General features: G+C 25.5%; 1 protein-coding gene across 4 annotated transcripts in view; it reads right to left on the bottom strand.

The window, feature by feature from the left end:
- The window catches only part of LOC107447015 (histone-lysine N-methyltransferase ash1), a 47,019-nt gene that overhangs the window by 12,031 nt on the left and 11,331 nt on the right, over positions 1-23,657 (bottom strand). For all 4 annotated transcript variants that reach the window (XM_016061818.3, XM_016061819.3, XM_016061821.3 and 1 more), the window contains exons 4-19: positions 22,878-23,027; positions 19,997-20,180; positions 18,325-18,373; positions 16,876-16,987; positions 15,586-15,740; positions 14,787-14,985; positions 13,067-13,175; positions 12,766-12,951; positions 10,945-11,146; positions 10,136-10,190; positions 9,950-10,047; positions 9,648-9,702; positions 7,621-7,753; positions 6,818-6,965; positions 4,987-5,078; positions 1,034-1,120 (exon numbers count right to left, since the gene is read on the bottom strand). In XM_016061818.3, coding sequence (XP_015917304.2) covers positions 1,034-1,120; positions 4,987-5,078; positions 6,818-6,965; positions 7,621-7,753; positions 9,648-9,702; positions 9,950-10,047; positions 10,136-10,190; positions 10,945-11,146; positions 12,766-12,951; positions 13,067-13,175; positions 14,787-14,985; positions 15,586-15,740; positions 16,876-16,987; positions 18,325-18,373; positions 19,997-20,180; positions 22,878-23,027 — 2,014 coding nt within the window. The remainder of the gene's footprint in view (positions 1-1,033; positions 1,121-4,986; positions 5,079-6,817; positions 6,966-7,620; positions 7,754-9,647; positions 9,703-9,949; positions 10,048-10,135; positions 10,191-10,944; positions 11,147-12,765; positions 12,952-13,066; positions 13,176-14,786; positions 14,986-15,585; positions 15,741-16,875; positions 16,988-18,324; positions 18,374-19,996; positions 20,181-22,877; positions 23,028-23,657) is intronic.

Raw genomic sequence — 23,657 nt, 5'->3', positions numbered from 1 at the left:
ACTTGTGCAAAAAAAAAAATTTCAGCGGAAATTAGCGGGGAAAATGGAAAAATCTGAAGAAAAAAAAAGCGGAAATCCGCGGAAGAGTCTCATCCCTGAATTTAAGTTTAAATTGAAAATAATAATAAAAACGTGAGATTTCTTAGTGTCAGATGCTAAACTACAATTTTTTAATAATATCAAGTTAAATAAAGTTTCCAGGAAGAAGGTTTGATAAAGTGGTCATAAAATTTGTGACAGAATCAGAATTACATAGTTTAAATATCAGAATTGATACTTGAAGAGTGTAGTGCAAAGAAATGATAAATTAGAATATAAATTTTGTAAATACTTTATATACCAAGAGGTTAAAAAACCTTGGATGCCAGCTCACAATAACATCTAAAGATTTGTGTTTGGTGCTCAATATTTTAACCTTTTTTTGATCTAAAAAAAATCTAAATGTTTTAATTTAATATAAATATATTAAAAAAAAAATTCTTCTCAAAGTAATATCTTACAGATCATTTTTAAAATCTACCTACTAACTTAGAGAGAGACATCTTTGTTTGCACTGGACTCTGCAGTTCTTTTTCAAATATGCTTAGATCAAAACAAAACTGCAACAAAATCTTTATGAAAACAAATTCTAATTTATTTTCCTTTTTTGGTAAAATTAATTTTACTTTAGCTTGTAGTCATGTTATTACACCAGTTGAGAACTTGTAGGTATATTGTATTGAATTAAATTACAATTAAAATAAATTTATCATAAAAATTCACTACACTTTAGATTGGTCACTCATCTGAAACTTCCTTTATATGTAGAAAGTTTTAGAATAAGAAAGTTTTTATGTTCAAAAAAAAGAAGAAGGGGAGAAATTTTTTTTATTTTTTTTATTGGTGATATATCAATTACAGCTAAATTACTTCACTTTGTATTTGCAGATAAAAATACATGTTAATTATATTAAAATGTTTTTTTAAATATTTAGTAAATAAATCAGAAAAAATAAAATTCTTGAAAAAAATTGGTTACAAATTTGTGACATACCTTTGATAATTCAATTCCACTGCATTGCTCACATAAATACTTTTCAACTTTTCCATCAACACCAACACAATCACAGTGTTGCCAGACCTAAAAAATGAGTATATATAAAATACACTTAATTTACAACAACAATAATTATAGCAAGTGTGATATTAGCTTAACAACTCTAAATTAAGTTAGTTGCTGAAAATGTTGGGAAAAAAAACTGTTTCAAACTTTTTATTTTATTTACTTTTTAAAAATGAAGTGTAAGATATTGTTATATATGGGTAAATGTAAGAGGTGTGTGATCAGCATTATAAATTTTATATTTAAACCAATAGTTTAACTGATCAGCACCAGATTGCAGCATGGTATCAAGCAGAATCATGTGTTGTTTTTGTCGACCAACAATTTGCAAGTAAAATCAAGGAGAAATCACATAAGATATACTTCTTATCCAGGAAAGTTTCTGTTTTATTGGTACCTAGCCATTAACACACTTAGAAAAAAAGTGAATTCTTTATGTTACCAAATATACAATAATAATAAACATCACATCAATAAATTTTTTTTGTTTTCCTTTATAATTATTTTTTTTAGACATTTTAATGATCCGTTTAATTCTTGTTGGTCAAACTTCTTCATGTGAGTTTTACCGCCTTCAAGAAGTGAGTTTTACCACCTTAACACTCTTTGAAAATAATTATCTTACACTTTCCCACAAAGTGTAAGATGGGTACTTAACCCTTACGAAAAATGCCAATATTTTTAAGTATTTTATTTCAAATACAATGTTTTTAATATAATACTTAAAAACAAAATAATTACAAAGTTTCCTGCATAAATAATTACATTACATTTATTTTAACAATTTAGCAAGACTCTTTTTAAAAACAATTTTAATGTCTTGGTACAACATTAATTTTTAATAAATTAAGAAAAATGAGGAGAAAACAACATGTTTAGCTTGTAGAATATATAGCTTTTATTGAATAAAAAATGTTTTAATGTGTTACTTAAAGAAATTTTTGTAAAAAGTGCACCAAAAGCAAATGCAGAATGACATAAAAAATCTTGGACAAATATTGTTACATATATTTTTATTACGCGAAAGAAAATAATTTCACTTGATACATTCATATATTTTTTAATTTATTTCTATTTATTGACATTTAAATTGACAGATTATTATATACAATATTATATATTAATTATTATCATTAATTTAACAATTTACTTACTTTTAAAAAGAGCCATTTTAAGGAATTTTAGGGGGAAAGTGACCCTTGTTTTCATGAACTAAACTTAGCAATCAAGGAAGTTTCCCACTAGAGTAGGTTGATAAAAATGAATTTTTAATTTTAGAACACTATAGTGTTAAAAAGTTGCCTATTGTATTGAGAATTAAAACAGAGCAAAATTTTTTAAAATCTATTTATATCTTCCCCCTTATGCACTTAAAATTTATAAAAACTTGAAAACAATCCCAATTTTTAAAATTTTTTAGTTGACAAATTTAATTGAAATAAACACGCTTTGATTTTTTTATGCTTGTATGATGGTTTGAATATCCTAAATAAAATTAAATTCTGATCAATAACTGAATTTTTTAACATTTTAGAAAAAAAACCTAGAAGTTTATCAGTTCTTCATAATTTTCACTGTTTACCTCTTCACTCTTTACTCTAGATCAAAACAATCTACACCTTAATGGTTATAAATCTAGCTCTACCTAAACTCTACCCAACCAACAATTTTTTTTTTTTTGCAGTATATTTACAATATTCAAAGATTTTCAATGTAGTAGGATTCTTTGGCTTACTGCATTGTTAAGGTTCTTTTTTTTCATCTACTATATATCTAAAGTCAGAATTTTTTGAGAAATGAGGCATAACTGATCTAAACTCTAGTGTTGCTTGGATAGATCTATCTAGCTTCATGTTTGCATATTTTGTTTGCAGCTTTGCCACAAGTTTGACACAGTTTTCTACAGTCTGGGAGTGATGGAGAAATTTTGGTATTTCTTCATTGCTTGATGCGTCAGCAAAATGTGTGATTTAAATACAAGAATATCTCACTTAAATTGTGCAGCATTGGGGAAGGATGAAAGGATATACTGTAGAATACCAGTTCATGATTTTAAAATTCGGTAGCACAAAATTTCTAACAGATTTCTTTTTTGGAACAGTTTGTCTTACTTTTGAGATTCCTCCTATATACAACCTAAGGACAGGATTGACAAAAGTTAGCGGTTTGAAATGGGGCAAAAGAACTAAAAAGTGATTCTCCGAGCCTTCTACTCTATGTCCGAAGTAATTGAATTTAAAATGTACAACATATATTGTTAGTTGACAGGAAATTGTTCTGACAGGAAATTGTTCTAGCAAAGACCAAATTTCGTACTACGGAAGATAAACTTCAAAAGATTTGGATTATTTGAAAGTATTTCTCCTTAATTAGAATTCTTTTGTGGCATATCTTTTCCCAATGCTGCGATAAAGTGAAGATAATATTAAATCACTGATCAATTCTGGCACCATGCACATCAGAAAAATACCACTTTCCTTGTCATTCTCAGGCTTTAGAAAGCTATATAAAACTTGTTACAGCAGCTAGAATAAAATATTCGAACATGAAGGTAGAAATAGATATATATGAGCAATACTATGATCTAGATCAGTTCAACCTCTTTTCTTCGAAAAATCAGATTTTATATAAATAGTAAGCATAAGAAAGAAATCTTAATAACTCAATAAGCTAAATAATATTACTTCATTAAAAATATTTGTAAATATAATTAAAAAAACACATACAAAATTGGATAGTTAATTGGGTAAGGTAAAGGTGGAACTTGAAATGCAACCATCTACACATGGTGAGTTCTAACATAATGAGTAAAGAGATATACTAATAGAGATGTGGTATTGTACTTTGAAAATCAAGAAAAATCAGTTTTTTCTAAAATGTTGCATGAATGAAAAAATTAAATCATTGATCAAAATTTAATTTATTTCGGATATTCAAATTATTATACAAGCATAAAAAACTGAAGCATGTTTATTTCATAAGTCTTGGCCAACTTTATTTATTTTTTTTTAAAAAAAGGAGCAATTTTTTAAGTTTTTAAATCTTATTACGTGCAAACAGAAGATATTTATAGATTTCATAATTTTTTATGCCAATTTTATTCTTATTACAATACGCAACTTCTTCGCATTAAAGCGTTCTGAAATTTCGAACCACTTTTTTTCTAGCACGGATCTTATCTAGTTTCACAAGGTATAATAGAGAAAATTTTGATTGTATAGCTAAGTTGACGATATTTCAATTGTTTGGCAATACATTTCCACCTAAAGAAAGTGTGTATAACAGACGATAAAATAATAATGGAATTCAGAAAATTGAAGAAGAAAAATTTCTAGTTTTGCTTTAAAATTCCCTGGTTTTTCCAAGTTTTATCTGAATTTGTTTGGCAATACATTTGCACCTAAAGAAAGTGTGAATAACAGATGATAAAATAATAACGGAATTCAGAAAATTGAAGAAGAAAAATTTCTAGTTTTGCTTTAAAATTCCCTGGTTTTTCCAAGTTTTATCAGAATTTCCCTGATTTTCCCTAGAATAAAAAAAATTTCCTGATAATTGCAGGTATTCTTTGTTTTGCAGGTGAGTGGCCGCCCTGATTATTGATAAACAGGGTAGTTAATCATTTTAGTAAAGAGTAATATTGTAAACAGATGACGAGTATTATAAGTTATAAAATGTCAACTAATGTTAACTTAAATTTACGCTAAAAATTTAGAAAAAAGTTTCTAATAAATATATGAGACAAACCTCTCATGTTCAAAACTTGCAAGAAGTTTTTATTAAATACAAATAAAAAGAAAATTTACTTTAAATAGTTCTGCTTAGATAAACAAAGAGCTAATTTTATGAATAGTTAGTTTATAATGCATATTCTATAAACTTACCAAACATTTTTCACATTGAATCATAAGTCCTTCATCTTTATAGATGTTACAAATACAGCGTATAACTTCATCATCTTCATCAGTTTTAGCATCTACAAAATATTACACAAGGATAAATATTATTATTATAAAAGAAGCTTTGCAGTTATGTCAAAATGAATGTAATATGTAGCACTTGAATATAAGAAAGTAATAATTCTTCTGCTATTAATCATTTTATGAGCAATTTTTGAACAACTGAACAATGATAAATCAACTTTTAGGCTGATTTTATAACTAATAGATATAATATAAAATTTCTCACACCAAAAAATTCTAAGTAATAAAAGCAGAATCTGCCAAATTATTTGATATTTGAATTATGTGCACTGCTAAAATGCGTGTATCTAATTCTAAGCTTTAAGAGCAACAAATACACATATTGAACTAAATGCATTGTAATAGTTCAAATTTTTTTTTTTTTTTAGAAAAATGAACCTAAAACAAACTCTAGAACAGCTTTGATGAATGTTAGGAAAAAGAATTAAACATAATACTTTAAATTTTCATATCGGTAACACACTAAGTTAAAACAATAAGCACATCAGCTTCCTTTCTGATAAAATAAAAATTATCATTCAAAATTAAAGCTAAAGCAGTTCATAAAAAATCCTACATGGCTCTATAAGAAGTTCAGTGTTTAGAGCATAAGAAGCAAGAATATAAACAGACATAAATACTAAAAAAAAAAAAAAAAAAAAANAAAAAAATAAAAAAAAAAAAAAAAAAAAAAAAAAAAAAAAAAAAAAAAAAAAAAAAAAAGCAAATAGGGAAAGATTATTTAAAATTAAATAAGATAGAATCACAAATATAAATAACATTGATTTAAGCTACAAATTTCATTGGCTTTGGTGCAATTTAGTGTAGCAATTTCATTTGTTTCAGAGTAGTAAAAAAAAAAATTATACTTCAGTTAAAATAGTGCCCAAAAATGAAATTTTTTTTTTAAATAACTAGATATAAAAATGTAATGAGAATTACCAATTTCACTATTTTATGATTACAATGAATATAATTGTTTAGGAACAAATCTAATACATTTTTGTGTGGGATGACTGTTTTGCCGAAATGGTAAAGTTTTTCATAAAAAAAAAACTTATTTTGAAACATAGCATACATGAATTTGAATGTGCTTGGAACAATTTTGTGGAAAAATGTTTATCTTTGGAACAGTAGTCACCCCACTGAAGTAATGCTAATACATTATTAAACGTACATGTTAAAAAATAACTCCATTAGGAAATTTTTTATTTTTTCAAAATAAAATTTTCTTTTAATTAGTTTAATAGAGTGAAAATTATTAGCTCATAATGAAATGTGGCTGCGTCATAGCAAATTTAAAGTACAAATAAAACATTACTTAGTTAAGGTAATGACATTCAACTGCACAATAAATAATGAATAACACATAAGAATAAGAACAAAAGAACGGCACAAACAAGCCAAAAAATAACTAGGTACCATCATAAAATCATGTTATTTATTTTAAGTTTAACATGCAGTTATAAGCAACAGAAATTAAATGCTCTTCTAATTTCCTTCTTTTACTCTAAAATTAATTCTTAAAATTTCATAAATGTAAACCAAAGTTTCAAAAACCAAAGTATTGTTTTACTGATATAAATTCAAAGTAATAATGATCTTAGAGCCCATTGTTAAATAACAATATTATATATAAAGGCTAATAACTGTCATTTAATAATTAGACCAATATTAAATAACTGTTAATAATAATCAAATGATATCTTCTCAGTTACATTAAAATTAAGTATTAATGAAAAAGGGTATGTACCATCAGGTTTGGATGACGTAAAAACTGATGACATAGCTTCGCCGAGGATATCTTCAAACATTATCATTGCATCCGTTTTAGCTGCTTCATAAGCTTTACGCAACAAAGAAATCTTGTGCCCAAAATCAGAAGTTCTACCATAAAACTCCTAAAAATCAGTAATTAATGAACTTATTTTAATGAACAAATTTTTTTAAAAAGAATCTATGTGTGAAGATATGGGTACACATTGACTGTAAAACATGTAAACAATATGATCAAGAATAAAATTAAAATAAATTTTTCAGTGTAAATTATAAATGAATCAATCAAATGTTGCAAATTTTGCTAAGTATCACTCACCCACACAAAATAATTTTTTTTAAGATTATAATTAATTCCTTACTATAATTATTAATTATATTCAGGGATGAGATTAGCCAAAACGCAAAAAAGCTGAATTTCCACGATAGTANCTAAATTAAATTTTTTTATTAACTTATGCTTTTAAAATATAGAGAACTTACCGTTAATTCTTTCAATTTTGTTACAGAGTACGAGCAAAGTGTGGAGCATTTTAGGATTATTTAAATAAATGCTCTGGGATAAACTAATTTGATTTTGTATAGAATAGTTGTGAAAGAAAAATGTAATTATACATTAGTAAATGATAAATGAATTAGTGGAGAGTGATTTTAAAATTATATTAATTACATTTAAATTAGAAACATAATAATCTATAAACAAGAACTCTTAACTTGAATGAAACAATATAACGAATAACATCAGTGTAACATGAAAAATAGAATAACAGAATTTCTTACTTCAGCATTTTCAAACAATCTCAAAAAGTCATCTTCAAATGTTTCAACATTTGTATAATGGCCGGTTAGAATATTCTTCTCGATCATAGCAAAATCGATTGGGAATTTTATTTTGTTGTAATAAGCAGAATTTCTAAAATGCAAAAAATAATTACATATATATATGCAGAAATAAAAATGCACATCTTTAAATACTAAAATGAAGAAGACAAGAGTTTTTTCAAGATATTATAACAAGATACACACAATGTTTAAATAGTTTTTGAACATTCAATCAGTTTTATTTTATTATTAATTCGAATAAAATTAGAACTCAAATAATCTTTTTAAATGTATACTAATACTTGAATACAATACTGACACCTGAACTTTCAAATTATGAAATTTTTTCAATAACATAGGTTTTTACTAAGGGCTTCAGTCATTTGAAAACTTAGATTTAGATGTAATAAAATTTATTGCTAAGCTTCCCTAAAAACCCCTGAACAGGTAGTTAAAAAAAAATTTCTCCGACAGGTGTAATAAGCTTTGATTGCTTATTCCCCCCCCCTTCTTTTTCAAATCTCAATACGGAAGTGGTGTATATTCAGCAAAACAGTTAATGAAGGCATGAACAACAAGGCGAATAGCTTTGAAATTATTAACTCAATGTTTTTTAAAAAGTGTTCACCCAATGTTAAAAAAAAGACGAAAATAGAATTCCCCATCAAAGAGCAGTTAAATAAACATGTCATTGCATACCTCTTCAGTCTTGTATACAAATTATCTAATGTCTCTCCTGAAAAAATTAGAAATCATTCCAAAAGAACAATTTGAAATGGTGAAACCTTCTTCAAATTCACCTTTTCTATCATCAGTTTATATTCAAATTATCTAATGCCAGGTCTGAAATATGTTAAAAATTATTCTGAAACATTTTCAGATGGTAAAATCTTTTCGTGAGTCATTTGTTCAGAATGCATATTAAATAAAAATTGAATACGCTTACAACTGAAATGCAAAAGAATTTGGGATTGCTAATAACTCTAAGCAATTGCTGCAGATTGTTAATTCTAAACAAATAAAGCAATTATCCTAAAAAAGTTCAATTATAGTCCAAGTAAATGAAGAAAACTTAACATTGGTGAAATTCTTGTTGTTTAGGAAGTCAGTCACATATGTTTTAGAATACATTTAAAGCTGTTATCCACTCAGAAAGTGAATTGATAAATCACATTTTTCTTTTATGCAAACAACAATGGAACAATTTTGTTTATATATAAAATGTTCTTGCATATTGTGTTATTTCAATAAAAAAAGGTATGCAAGAAATGTTTTTTCTCTTCTTTATTCCAATCTTGATAACATGTGATTTTTAACAAAAATTTTTGACATTTTAAATTTCTTGTTTTTTTCTGCAGTTTGAGATAGTGAGGTTTAACTCTATTTTCTTAAAAATAAATAAATATAAAATTACCTTTACAATTGCAGTTACGAATAACTTACTTTATTCTCAATAGCAATAGAACATAACTTGACAATATCAAGATTAATAATAATGAAGGAAAAGGTAACTCAGGAAATATCATACTTAAAATTTTAGAAATATCTTGTAAAGAATCATTTGAAGGGGGGAAAAAAGTATTCTTTGAAGTCAGTAATAATTCAACCTAATATTAATCTAACAATTGAAATGAAATAGAATGTCTAAAATATTAACAATGGAGAAGAAATCTAACTTAGCCACTCTCTTCTATTTTGAAAACCAGTGAAAATTTAAAAAAAAATCAGGTTAAAAAATTAGTTTTAGAAAACACATCGTAAAACTTACATTTTCTTGACTTACATTACCTTACTTACACACAAACTTACATTACCTAAACTTGCCTTTTAAAGTCTAACCTAATTTATCTGATAGATTTAGGGTAGTTAAAACTTTAATTACTCCTAAAAAAAACTTTTCTGAAAACAAAACTCAACATTTCAGGCTTGATTTTATAAAAATTAAATTATTAGAATACAAAAGTTTTAGTTAATAAACTCATTACTTTTTCTTTGATGGTAACTGGAAAAAGGGATTAGCTAAAGCTACACCATCTTCCCCTAAAATAAAACAATAAAAAATTAGACAATACTTTCAACAAAAAAAATAAAACATTTAGAAGCAAAACAAAACAAAAAAATAACACATTCTTAAAAAAAAAACTTTTAATTCTATAAATTTATTATTAAAATTAGGCTTATTATTAGGCAATAACAATATAAAAAATTAGAACGATAGTATTATTTTAAACTAGAATTTCGAAATTTTATATAGATAAATAATATTTTCAGAAGGTATCACTATTACCTTTGCAAGATGTTACAGCAGTAAATATATCTTTAAAAACTTGGGCTAGTTTGGCAGTTTGAGTAAGTTCAGGATTTTCCTCGACAGTAGCAAGCCTTCTGCAAAAGGAAAACAGAAAATTAATACTTAATAACTTTAAGTGTATTTGAAAAAGTAAAATTACAAAAATAATTATTCATGTCATACCTTGTTTTAATAGATCTAGATGTATTCAATGCTGTGAATTGTGTCAAGAAGGCATCTAAAAAAATTAACAAAAAAATTAAAATGCTGTAAAATATTTGTTTTAAATATAAGAAAGGGGGAGGTTTAAAAGCAAAATGAGCTAATTGCATAAAAAAGTAGGGTTGTAAAATCTGCATCCTTCTAACAGTCACATGTATCCTTTACAATTCAGAAAATTATGAAAAACTAACATAATTTGCATAAGAAAAATGTATAGCTGTTCTTCAGATAATTTTCAATTAATAAAAAATAAAAACAGAAATTATAACAATGAAGTTTGTAAAAAAGAAGTGTAAAAAGATTAATATACTTTAACTTTTTTAGATTTTAAAGAGAAATTTTCTTTTAAAACAAAAGCACGTTTGAAACATATGTAGTTCAAATATTTATTTAAAAATCAAAGATGTAAGTAGTAAATATTCAATGAAAAATAATAAAATTATTATTTTTTCTTACAGGGAAAAGTTAAAAACTTGCGTCCATTTACTTTCATTGGAGACAAACTCTATATTTATTTTATTATGAGTGTTTAGTAAAAACATGTGGATAATATTATACATATACTTCATAAATTACTTTTTTTTTTATTAATTAAGATAACTCAATTAATATTGTTCTGATTAAAATAAGAATTGTTTAAGTTATTGTTAATTGGAAAAAAAACTGCATGCCCTTGAAAATTATATTTTCCTGAGGTTCTTCAAAGAAAAAAAAATAGGTTGTGCACTCTTATGTATAAGATATCTTAAAATCAATAATGAAAAATCAACCTTGTTTATTGACAGCATTCTCCCTTTCTGCTTCTTTCTCTGCAATTATACGAGCTTCATCTTTTGCTTTTTTCACTTTTTCATAATTCCTCAGCAAAAAGCAATGATGTTTCTGCACATAGCATCTTTGCTGATGAGACATGGGTTTTATTTGTATTGTAAAAGACTGACGGTTATAGGGTAGGTATTCATTTTTAATATGCTGTGAAATGAAAGAGGGAAAAAAACATTTAAACATACATTTTCAAATCTTGTGCACATTTAATTTTCACATATATCAAGATTAACTTTAATTTCTTTTTAAATTAGCTGAAAAAAGCGCACCAGAAAAGAATTTGCTTTAGGTGTTATTAACAAAATGATTTTTAACACATTAAAAATTATTAACTTATATTTATATATAAATTAACAAAGTGGTTAATGCTATCTTTTAATTAAAAATGCTTCTAGAAAACAAGTTTCATTATTTAAATAAAAGCTGTAATTCATCACAAAATTAACAACAAAATCAATACAATAACAAAATCATTCAACAGAGGGCACTGAAAATAAAATTCAAAATAATATTTTCAAAACAATCACTCTTTGCTACAGTGAGACACAATCTAATAATATTTTATTGCAAAATAATATTTTTCATCAGAAAAGTTTGATTTTTTTTATTTGTAATGTCAAATGTTAGATTATTTATTCGTAATGTCAAATGTCAGAGGGATGAAAGCATCACTAAAATGTGAAATTTTGTGACAAATGTTTGTAATGGATGAAATTATTTAACTTTGATCTCAATAACTGATTGGTGTTACTGACGATTCTGAGACTGGTTTTTTACAAGGTAGGATATAGGAATTTTCATGGTTTTTGCAAAAAATTTGCAATTTTCTCAGACTCTTCCCTGTTTTTTAAAGTTAAAATAAAATTCCCTGATAATTTAAGATTTTCCCAGTTCTACCTGACCTACGCGAGCCTTTTTATTATAAATTCATTTCAAAAGCAAATAATACAATAAACAGGGGTGATTGTGACACAAAGTGAAAAACCCGGAAAATTTTATGTGCAAAAACCATTTATATACCATATATGTTTCATACTTAACATAATTTTTTTCAAAATAATATTTAAAATTAAATTTTCTACCAATGATGAATATCACAATTTTATAGTAATTATTTTAAGAAAAAACTTAGTTTTTATGAGAATGGCAATGTTGGATTTTTAAAATAGGGTGAAATATAAATAGCAATATTAGATTTTAAAATCACGTGAATACGAATCGCGGTGTACGATTTGTAAATGCTTTAAATTTTAAAAGAATCATTTTAGTAGCTTTATCACAATACAATTCATTATACATTTAGAAGGCAAAAAAATGACTGAAATAGTTAACCCTTTTTTTTTTTTAAATAATCCTTTTGGTTACAATCAAGCATTATTTTTTCAATATATACTATATCTTATTCTTATATGCAGTATATATAAGTATGCATGCATGAATAAGTAGCCATGCAGAAAATATTTGAAAAACCTAACATATCTATGGCAGAAATTAGGTATTGTCATGAAAACACCCCTGGAAAAAAACAGGTTTTGGCAAACTCTGGTTAAAATAAACTGGCATAAAAAAAGCATTAGAATACAATAGAACAGATTAAAATAAAATAGAAAATTACACCTGCAAGGATAAAATAAACATGGACTAATTAACCATTTCTTGGTAATAACAAGAAAATCGGAGGATATATATATATATAAAAAAAAAAACAGTTGCAAACAGAGAAGAAAATATCTATCAGTAGTTCATGAGAAAAAAACTAAATTTACCTCCTTTTGGATTTCAACTGGTCTCTCATCTTTTCTTTTCTTAGGTCGGCCAGGACCTTTTTTAGAGTCCACAATAGCTTTTGAAGTTTTTGCAGGTCTAACTCTTTCCTTATTCTGGCCATTTAATTTTTGAGAACGACCACCAATAAAACCTCTGCATTTTAAACTTCCACACCTGCATATTTGCTATAGTAGAACAGAAAATATACTTTAATAAGAATTTTAATAAACTTATTAGTGAATAAAAAAAAAGTTTTTAAAGTATAATACAATGGGAGTGGTAAATTACTATGTGTCTTACCTGAGTTTCCAAATTATAATTATCAAAATTATAATCATAACAAAGCTCAGTGTATGGCACAATGTCTCGTAATGAAAAAAGTCCAACCCTATAATGACCATTGACAAACCTGAAAATGAAATTATAAAATTAAAGGATATTTTTCATGACAACAACAATATGTATTTACATTAATTTAACATGTTTTGATATAAAAAATACTTTTATAAACAAAAAGCAAAGCCTGTGATTCAATTAGCATTAAGAAAATTTTCTGCAAAAATTTTTTTTTTCATGACAATAAAAATATAAAACAGAAATCTAAAACATTCTGAATATATTTTTAACATTTTATAGTGTTAAGTTTTCACTTTAATAAAAAATATAGTACACTTATACTTATTGATTAAATGCATTCATTTAACAACAAAGTGCATTTTTTTATTTAAGAATTAAAATTGATGTCATATATTGCATTCATTACAAAGAACTACTATGTTTAAAATAAATAACAAATAGAAAACATAAAATCGAAAATCAGCATATATTCCAGAAAGTATAATTAAAGAAAAAAATGAACTAAAGTAATTGATATTACTTTACTAAATATTGAAATCTTATAACCTTCTTTATTTAAAACTTAAAAATTATATATGTGTCATAGAAAAAGATTTTACAAATAATTTTCAAAAGACAAATAATGCAGAATATGAACAAATGAATAAATGAGGCACGTATAATGGGAAAAAATATACACAATAAATAAAACAGCTTTTAGAAAAACTATTATACTTCTACTATTTAATTCTTTTTTGCTATCAAGCTTCTACTTTTTTGCTTAAAATTCACATATTTAAGAAACTATCAAACCAAAGAGTTAATGAAATTAAAATTCTAAACTTTTCAGCACAATAGATATGCTGTTTGAAACCTGTGCAGTGAGTTCTAAAATATTTGGGGTAGCTTTCTTTCCATTTAAATTTTTTTTCTACCGAGTTCTATACTAATATATACATCTATTAATATCTTCCATATTATCATTGAAAAAAAAAGAAGACAAGTAAAAGATACTAGATATAAACCAACTAAAATAAGTCAAGCTTTTTCTAAAAATTCAACTTTCTTTTCCTGCTTTTTCTAACAATTAGCTTTCTTTTTATTTCAAAATTTTTTCTTACAGCGAGTTCTATACTAATATATACATCTATTATAATATAAAATATTATTTTTTTATAAACTACAATATAACTCACTTGGAAGTAACTTAAATTGTTCAAAGACTTACTATAAAATGTTCAAGTTTTTTCATTTGTACTAAAGAAAATACATACATTTTTTATGACATTTAGTGATATGAATTCTATTTTAGAAATATTACTTTTTTGTTAGTATAGTAGGACACTTACTCTCAATTTTCAAGTAAATTATTAGATTGAGACAAACAATAAAATGACAGCTGACATACTACAACTGATATTTTTACTACATCTAATACTTTTCCTACAACTTACAATGACATAAAAATGTATCTCAGCACTAATTCATTTAATAATGAATAGTGCTGATTCATTTAATTTCACCTCAGAAAATAGATTCACAGTTTTACAATCAAATTAAGAATAGTTTTAAAAAAAAACAAATAAGAGTTTTATTTTCAGTTAATATCACATTTAACAATTCTTTTTTTTAAATATGACTTACATTTTAAACAGCATTTCTTATCTAAAATAATTATACATACCATTTTTGCATTTCACAATTAGGTTCACAAGAATGATTTACAAATCGTCCTTCTCCAGCTAATCGGTAACCATCAATTACTGTCCCCGAGTCCAAACTTAAGCAATAGTGATGCTGATCATTTCTGTAACGTTCAGCCATTCGATGACGAAATTCAGTGTCACTGACAACCTCTCCTACGTATTCTAAAATGAATTCTCCTGAAATTTGAAAGTCAATTGCAAATTATAGTTTCTTTAAAATAATAAAAAGTGTTATCATTAGCAAATAATTTAAGGGAAAAAGCAAATTTTACCGCAATTTAGTTAATTGCTAAGTAAAATTAAAAAACATTTAATAAATCAATAGTCATAATGCATAGAATAGTTAATACTTTCTACAAATTTAATAGCTATGGTATTGATTTTAGCTTTAAAGTTTAATTTAACTTCTGGGGCTTTTAATAACTATTTGGTTTACAGTTATTTTATAAAAAAATAACTGTTCAAACCAATAAGTACGAAAACTTTAAAACAAACATAATTATACACATCTGTGATATGACCAAAATTCAAATTGATGAAAAAAATCAAGCTTGTGTTTTATTATTATTTTAGCAATTCAAGGACTACTCCGAATCTATAGTAGATTAATGAGAAATCCATAGTTCATAGACTAATCAGAATTAATTGGTTTACCAAACGCTAATTTCTGATGTGAAAGCATTAAATTTGACTGAAAATTTAATTAGGATAAAAACTTGTATCATAGTCTCCTCTTCTGAAAAAATTAAACTTAAAAGCATTGGTAAATAAACATACCTGAACGAATATACTCTGTAGTGCGTATGCCCCAACCTCTATTTTTTGTCATAAAGCGTTCCAAACCTGGACTCCATTCATGTTTAAATATTCGTTGATTAGAACATTGATCTCTGCAAGGACACATATTTGGAGTGCACTCCACGTACATCATTCTAAAATTTAAAAAAAAATGCAGTTATAATTACAAATTGTACTAAAAAAGTTAAGAATACACTGAATATTCAGCTGATCTATTCAGCCACCCACAATGAATATTCAGTTTAATCAATTACGAACTTTTCTGATCTTCAAATATTCAGATAAGCCGAATTAACTTTAACAGTTATAAAATAGAGTTCATTCAGAAAGAATTAAAAGGATAGGAACACAAATTTAGCAATGTTATATTTTCTATAAATCTATGAAATAAATGTTATATTACTATTTTAAAAACTGATTTATTCAGTATTATGGACATTGATAAAGTATTATCCAACAAAAAATAATTATAATATTGACACATTTATTTCTTTTAAATTACAAAACAAGTATATTTTTACTACTTTGAGCTTTCTACATAATTATAGCAATATTTACTTTTCGAAAATAATTTTCTTAACAAATTAAAAAAGCTTCTAAGTCTTTTTAAATTTTTTATTTTCAAATGCTAAATGTCACCAAAATAAATTTTTTTCTTCTTAAAATATCCTACAGATCATAATTTGAGAACTAAATAGAAAGATGTTAAGAATTAACGTAACTCATTAAATACATTTTACATTAAATATTTAAAACAATATTTAAAATTTATATAACGAAATTGAATGATTGAATGTAGGGTCTAATGGCACTAAGTCCAAATAAGGACATGCTGCGCCAAACAATACTGTATAACAGATTAAAAGCTAAAGTCAAAGTGCATAAAGCAATTTCATTGTACAATTTTTATAGATTTTTATAGACAAGTTTATAAAATCAGATAAAAGGTAAAAATAAAGTCAGATAAAAGAGGTATGAATACAATATAAGTAATTGAGTGATTTATTTGATAATAGTTTTGAATTCAAAGAATATATCATCACCAGGTTTAAGATCACACTTTAAATTTAGCGATTTTATTAACATTATCCTTAAAATATACCAACATATCATAATATCTTTCACACAAAAACTCATAGTTTACAAAATGACTAATATCCAGTCAAAATTATTATTTGGTGCATTCCTAGAAAACTCCAGAACTGTTTAAATCATTCAAGCAATTACTAAAATACAGAATAGTAAAACCTTAAAAATGTAACTAATTACCTATTCAAACAATCAGTTCCACAGCCTCTTTTTCGATGATCTTTAGGTGGCATACAGTTACAAGATTGATCATCATTTTTCGAATCAACAGGTTTAATATCAACATACACATCTGTTCGTACAAATGTAAGAATAAATAAGCATTTCAAGACAAATTAAATATAAAAAATTAAAAAAATAATTTAAATAATTTCAGTGACAACTTTTTTGCATATTCAGTACTCTTAAAAAAATTTTCAATTAGAAAACGCAAAATTATAAACTAATTCATTAAAAAATATTGATACTAAATATATACCATACCGAGGCTTAAATCTTCAAGAATGTAACGATTAAAAAACATAAAAAGCTCAAGTATTCAGAATTTGACTAACCGTAAAACTGAAATTTTCAGAAAGAAAAATAAATTTCCGTGAAAAAACTTTTCTTAAGATTTTTTTTTGTTTTTTTTGTTAACAATTGTAAAGTTTAAAAATCCACCATAGAAAACAAACTAATACTTGGTAAATTCTCTCTATTAATTCCGCTCTAATATGCACGAGTATTTAATTAAGACAGGAGCCGGAGCCCAGATCCATCTTAAACTAATTAAACCAAAACTGTGATTTCAAACACACAGTTGTGTCGAAATCAGGTGTCAAGAGAATGTGAAATTTTATCCTCCTTAGTAAGAGAAATCTATAAAATGAGCAATGGGAGAAAATGAAATTAAAAAAGATAGAGAAATTTTTCAGAATGTGTTTTATGGTGTATGCGCATTGATTTGAGTCTACTTCAAGTTTCTTTGAATGTATGATGGCGCAGCATATTTTAAGAGTAATTCTGATACTTTTTTATTTTATTTTGCCCAATGTTTCCGAAAGAAAAGAAAAAACATTTAGCTGACATTTAAATTTAAAAACGAAAAAAAAAAAGATTCTCAAAGGGAATTAAAACGATTAACTAAAATATTTGAATTACAAAATCTCTGACAGGGAAGAAAGTTTTGAGAGCTGTATGCAAACTGTACACGGGTCTTCGATTTATATACCATTTACAAAAAAGTCTGTGGGAATACTTTGGTGGCCAGAGGTTCTGAGATTGGACACAAAATCTGAGAGTTGACAGGTCTTTAGCTTTTTTTACCCTTTATCATTTTTAAAAATGTTGATTAGAATAAATTTTCTTAAAGCGATGCATTGTTTTCCCTTCCAGAAAATAAAGTAATATTAAAAGTCGAGATTCACAGGGAGGAAACTGGGAAAATACTGTTTAAGTATGTGGTATCTTTACATAATCAGAATTTGTTAATTGCTGCGCATATCCTATATTTTAATATCAACTCACAATTCAGTTTAAACAACAATAGATAACAAAAAATATATCAAAATGCATGTTTTGGTAAGTTGCAGTAGGGATTACAACATAATTTTACAAAATTTAGAGTATTAAATTCTAAAATTAACTTACTTGTTCTAATTTTACGATAGTTATTTGTTAACTCATCATTATAGACCAGCTGAAAATAAAATAAAAAAATGGTATAAAAACTACTTGAGAAATTAAAACTATAAGCACTGCAAAATAAGGAATTTTATGTATGAGAACAAAGAATGCAGTAAAAATGTAATTTAAGTCTATAAAATAACAGCTTTCCATCAAAACTTGAACAAAAAGTATAAAAATAATAATAATCATCATAAATAGATAAGAGCAAGCAGGAATGCAAGTGGTAGCAATATTTCCCAAAGACGCGGAATATTTTTCGGCATTTTCCTACAATGGTAGAAAAATGTTTGGTTTCTATAGTGATATTAAATCACAAATTGAAACAATTAATATTCCACAAGTTATTTTTACACAAAAATTTAAAGTAAGCATCACTATATTCATAATGAAAAATAATAGTGGTTCAATCACAATGAAAAATAAAAATCAGTTTTTGAAAGAAAAAAAAATATCCGATAAGTTTGAAATAACATTACAATAGAATAGATTGATATTATGGATCACTTTGTATTATGATTAATTACTAGACATAATAAATTAAGTTGCATTGATGAATCAGTTTGTGTGTAAAAATAATTCTACAGCTCCCAGCACATTTATGTTCTACATCCTCTTAATTAAAAAGCAATTCTCATTAGAAAAAATTCAGTGAAAATATAAAAAATCTGAAACAAAATAATATTATTAACGCACATACAAACACATTCTTCAAAATCATTTTAGTTCAATGTTGTACAAACATGTTACTGAAATAGAGGTATTTGTGTGTTTCAAATATTGTCTCTCAGATTACACTTGACATAAGATTAATTAAACTGGAAAAAGAGTGTAATGAATCTTATTGGGAGGTCAAAAATTAAATATAAAGACTTTATATAAAGTTATTTTTAATCCTTTTTGTTAATGGCTGTATAGTTTAAGAGCAGATTTAAAATTACCAATTGTTTGAAGTAAATAAACGATTTTAGAAACATAACATAGGGAATAAATTATTTTTTAAAGAAAGTTATGTAAAATTCAAAGGCTAACCTAAGCCAATTCAACTTATATAGTGGCATTCGATTTGTTAAAGCTACAAAAATAAGTAAAAATTATTTGCATTTAACAAATCCAAATAAGAACATAAAATTGCAATTTAATAATTTTTTAGGTACGAACGGATACAAATAATAAAAAAAATGCCTCAAAATATTTTTTTTTTTTTAAAGTTTTCTTTTTGTCAAAAGAGAAAAAAAAGCTATTTAAAAAAATAAATCGAAGAATTATTGATTTTTTAAAATAGTTATCAGTAGTTTTCTATAATTCCATAATCACAGAAAATCATTACATATCACAGAAAGTATGTAGTAGTAGGCATCCCCAGAACATGCAATGTAATATTGATTAAAAAGTTTTTGCATTACGTTTACCACTAAACAATGAATCCCAAACTTTTACAAACAACACACTAGTGTAACTCTAGTACAACATCACCAATAAAAATATAAAATAAATAAATAAAACTTGAAAGCATTATGAAATTTTAAAAAATAACATTTGTTATTTATTGCATAAACTCAATTTTAAGCTAAACAGCTTTTACCAAAAGAAAAAAAATAGTAACATATAGATAAAATTTCTCTCTGGAACATACTTGTTTATTTTTGTAAAGCAACCATATGTCATATGGTAATTTGAATTCAGAACGTTTTTCTCTTAAATATTTTCCAACATGAATAGGTGGAGGCATCAATCCAAATTCATGATCCTCAGGAATATATTCCTTTATTTCTCTGGATCTAGATTTTTTACTGCTGCTACTTTTCTTAGGAGCAGGGCTAAAATAAATAAAAAGGAAAACATAAATAAATGAAAATACCACAATCAGAAACTAAAACTGAACAAATATGATAAAGTATATTATAAATTGAAATAAAATAACATAATACAGTACAGAACCCGTTGTCCGGAAATCAGAAAACCGAAACGAAATTCGATAAATTTTCCCGCAATTTTTTTAAAAAAAAATTTTTCCCTCATAAGATTTTAGGACTTTTCTTTCTTTTTTTGAAAGATGTTTACCTTACCATCATTTCAGAAAAATTCATTAGTGTATTACCTCATCGTTTTTTCTTATTTTTAAGATTATTTCCAAATATTTTCTTTTTTTAGTTGGGTTTAACACTAAAAAAAACGGCTTTTTGTAGCGATTCAGAAAACCGGAAAAATCAGTTATCCGGAATAGCGATAGTCCCGATCGTTCCGGATAATCGGTTCTCTACTGTAATTACATAATTTTACAATAAATAACACAAATTTAAATGCAAATTTTAAAAACAGAATTTTTAATAAATTGAAGTTTTTTGATACTAAGTTGTCCTATTATTAAGTAAAAGTTTTGACATTTTTAAAGGGTAAAAAAATACAATTAATTTTTAGCTTACTTAATCAAAGTTTATTAAAACAACAAAAACACACAACTGTCTTAAATTCAAAAGCATAAGTGAATTGCAAAAAATACTTAATTAAAAAATGTTTTTTTTCTCTTCCTTTTCAGTAAATTACTAATTAAACAATATTTAGGTTACTGCGAACTTAACATAAAATACTGAAAATTGATAACTTGTGTTTTAATACATGAATAATCAAAAAATGTCCGAAGCTATGAAAATTTGTTGTCTCACAGTAATCTTTGTTTGCTAACATTGTCTTTTCAGTCTTTAGCAAGTCTTTTCAGAAACAAAACATATTTCAGTAAAGATTTAAAAAAGTTTAATGATAATATTAAAAAAAAGCTGCAGATGTCTGCTTGCCTTGATTGCGAAATCAAAATATTTTACATGATTGAAATAAATTAGACAACCAAAATGGACCAAGTTTTTATTACTATGTCTCTATGAATCAATAAATACACAAAAATATTTCAAGGTTTATAAATTCAATAAAAATCTCATATTAAACTTTAAAAAGATTGAAATCAGTTCTTAATGTAAAAGAGTAAGTAATCAGATTAGTTTCATCGGATACATCAACTTCCAAACTATTTTCATAACAACCAGGAATCATAGTGAATCTTAACAAAAATATCACTGATAACATGTTGCCCGCAGGAGAACGCAAATACTTTTTTCAAAAAATAAATCTTAGTAAATGGCAAGACATGTGCACTACATTCTTATGAAGCTGATTTTTGTGGGTGGTGATGTAAACATTGCTTTTGTTATATGTACACTAAAGGAAAACAAGATAATTGTAGTAGCATTTTTGATTTTAGACTATCTTTATTAGCTGTCTAACTAGTAGTAGTAAAAATAAAAAATAAAAAAGACATGTTAACACCAGATGATTTAAATAGTTTCAGTATCTTTTTATGTATTATAACTATTAGAAACATAATTCCATAGTAAATTTCTGAGAATTCATATTTTAACAGAAAGATGGGTAAAATATTTTACTTGATAGGCAAAAAACCTATCAGCAAGAGGATCAAGTTAAAAGCAAAGAGTTAACAGACACTTCAGAATGCAGAGAAACATCCATTATTGCGATTTATTAACAGACACTTCAGAATACAGAGAAAGATCCACTATTGGCAATTTATCGAAAATGAGTTTTGCTGAAAATGAAGTTAATCGATTTAATCCATTGACACTGATTGTTTATTTTAAATAATTTAGGAAAAAGAAGAAAACCTAAAGACACTAGAAAAGTACAGCAAACATTTAACGGAATACATTTTTTTTGATAATATATTAACAGTTACCAAAAAGAAAGATTTTAAAATAGAATTTGGCATTTGTTTATAGAGTAACATTGAATAATAATAAGTAAAATGTTCCAACATTTAAAAAGAGTTAGATTATTAAGTAAACTTTCAAGAAATGAAATTAAAAAAACCTAAAAAATATGTAATGCTTATAGTGGCAAGATGACAGTTATCACAATGAATAAAACGATGATGACTTAAAACTCCATTAGTTAAAAGGGGAAAGCATTTAAGCAGTCAGTATAACTGTCTAGCTAAATGGACTTTTTTTCTTCAAAACATTGGTAATCTTTGGCATAAAAAAGTTAGCCATTTCATTCATTATTAAATTCTAAGACTCTATCTGGAGAGTATAAAATGATGCAGATAAACTGAAAATTTTTTATGTTAAAAAAGAAAAACAAATGAAATTCAATAAAATTTTAAAAAATACATTTACATGATTAAGTTCGAGTTTTTTTTAAAAAACATTGCACTAAATATAAAAAAAACTCAATCATTAAAATTAATGCTCGTTGAAAACAGTTTCAGGAGGTTCTGGCCCTTCTTTACTACTTGCAACCAGTTGCGAACAGTTAATACCAATTTTATGTAATATACTGGATAAATTCAATTTTGACTGTTAAAATTACAATCCTATTGAAGAGGAAGTAGAAGAAACTGTTTACCCCTTTGTAATTGCAATGTCAAAATTACTTATTAAATTATTTTAAATATGGAATCTAAAAAGAAAATCTATACAGAATATTTAGTTAACAATTATTCTTACCAATCTTGTTTGAAAAATGGTGAGTATAGACCAGCTCTTAAAAATTTCTTCTTTGGTAAAGATATTTCTTTCTTGCGCACTTTTCGAGGATCAGCTGGAGCTAGCCTTCTACCTGATGATGGTTCTGTAACTTGAATGATTTGTTGATATCTAAAAGATGTTTAAAGCAAACATAAGACTGATAAAATCCACAAGACCTAAATTTAATTTTCATATAAAAAAAATAAAAGGGAATTTCAAATTAATAAAATATATTGATTGAATTTTTGATACATGAACGCATGATACATAAAAAAAAAAAGGGAAACTTAAGTACATTTCTTTAATTTTTAAATAAAATGTACAGCATCATGAACTGAATGTGTTCAGTCATATAAATCTAGTGCAAAAGTGGTATGATCAGAGATCTCCTAACCCGTAAGCTAGATCAAAAGTGTTACGATTGGACTATAACTACTTTTTGTTAATTTTTTAATTAATTTAATGGCATAATTATTTAATTTCTATAAAAAAGTCAAACACTGAGTCAGTTACCTAACACATTTCAAAAAATATATAACAGATAACAAAGTTTTAAACATAAAACAAAATCATATTTAAAAATATGTCACCTCAGTTTTCTCTTTTAAAAAATGTTGTTTAAAATCACTAATTTTATAGCATTTAATTAATTGCATCCTAAATGAACCACTTAAAAAGCAGAAATTAAAGATAAGCACTATAAGAATTCACGATAAAATGTTTATTGTTGAACTAGGAATTATTGAATTAGGAAACTGT

The sequence above is a fragment of the Parasteatoda tepidariorum genome, chromosome 1 (genome assembly GCF_043381705.1).
Source record: "Parasteatoda tepidariorum isolate YZ-2023 chromosome 1, CAS_Ptep_4.0, whole genome shotgun sequence".
Lineage (NCBI taxonomy): Eukaryota > Metazoa > Arthropoda > Arachnida > Araneae > Theridiidae > Parasteatoda > Parasteatoda tepidariorum.
The sequence above is the reverse complement of the archived record's forward strand: the minus strand, read 5'-3'. Positions and strand labels throughout refer to the sequence as shown.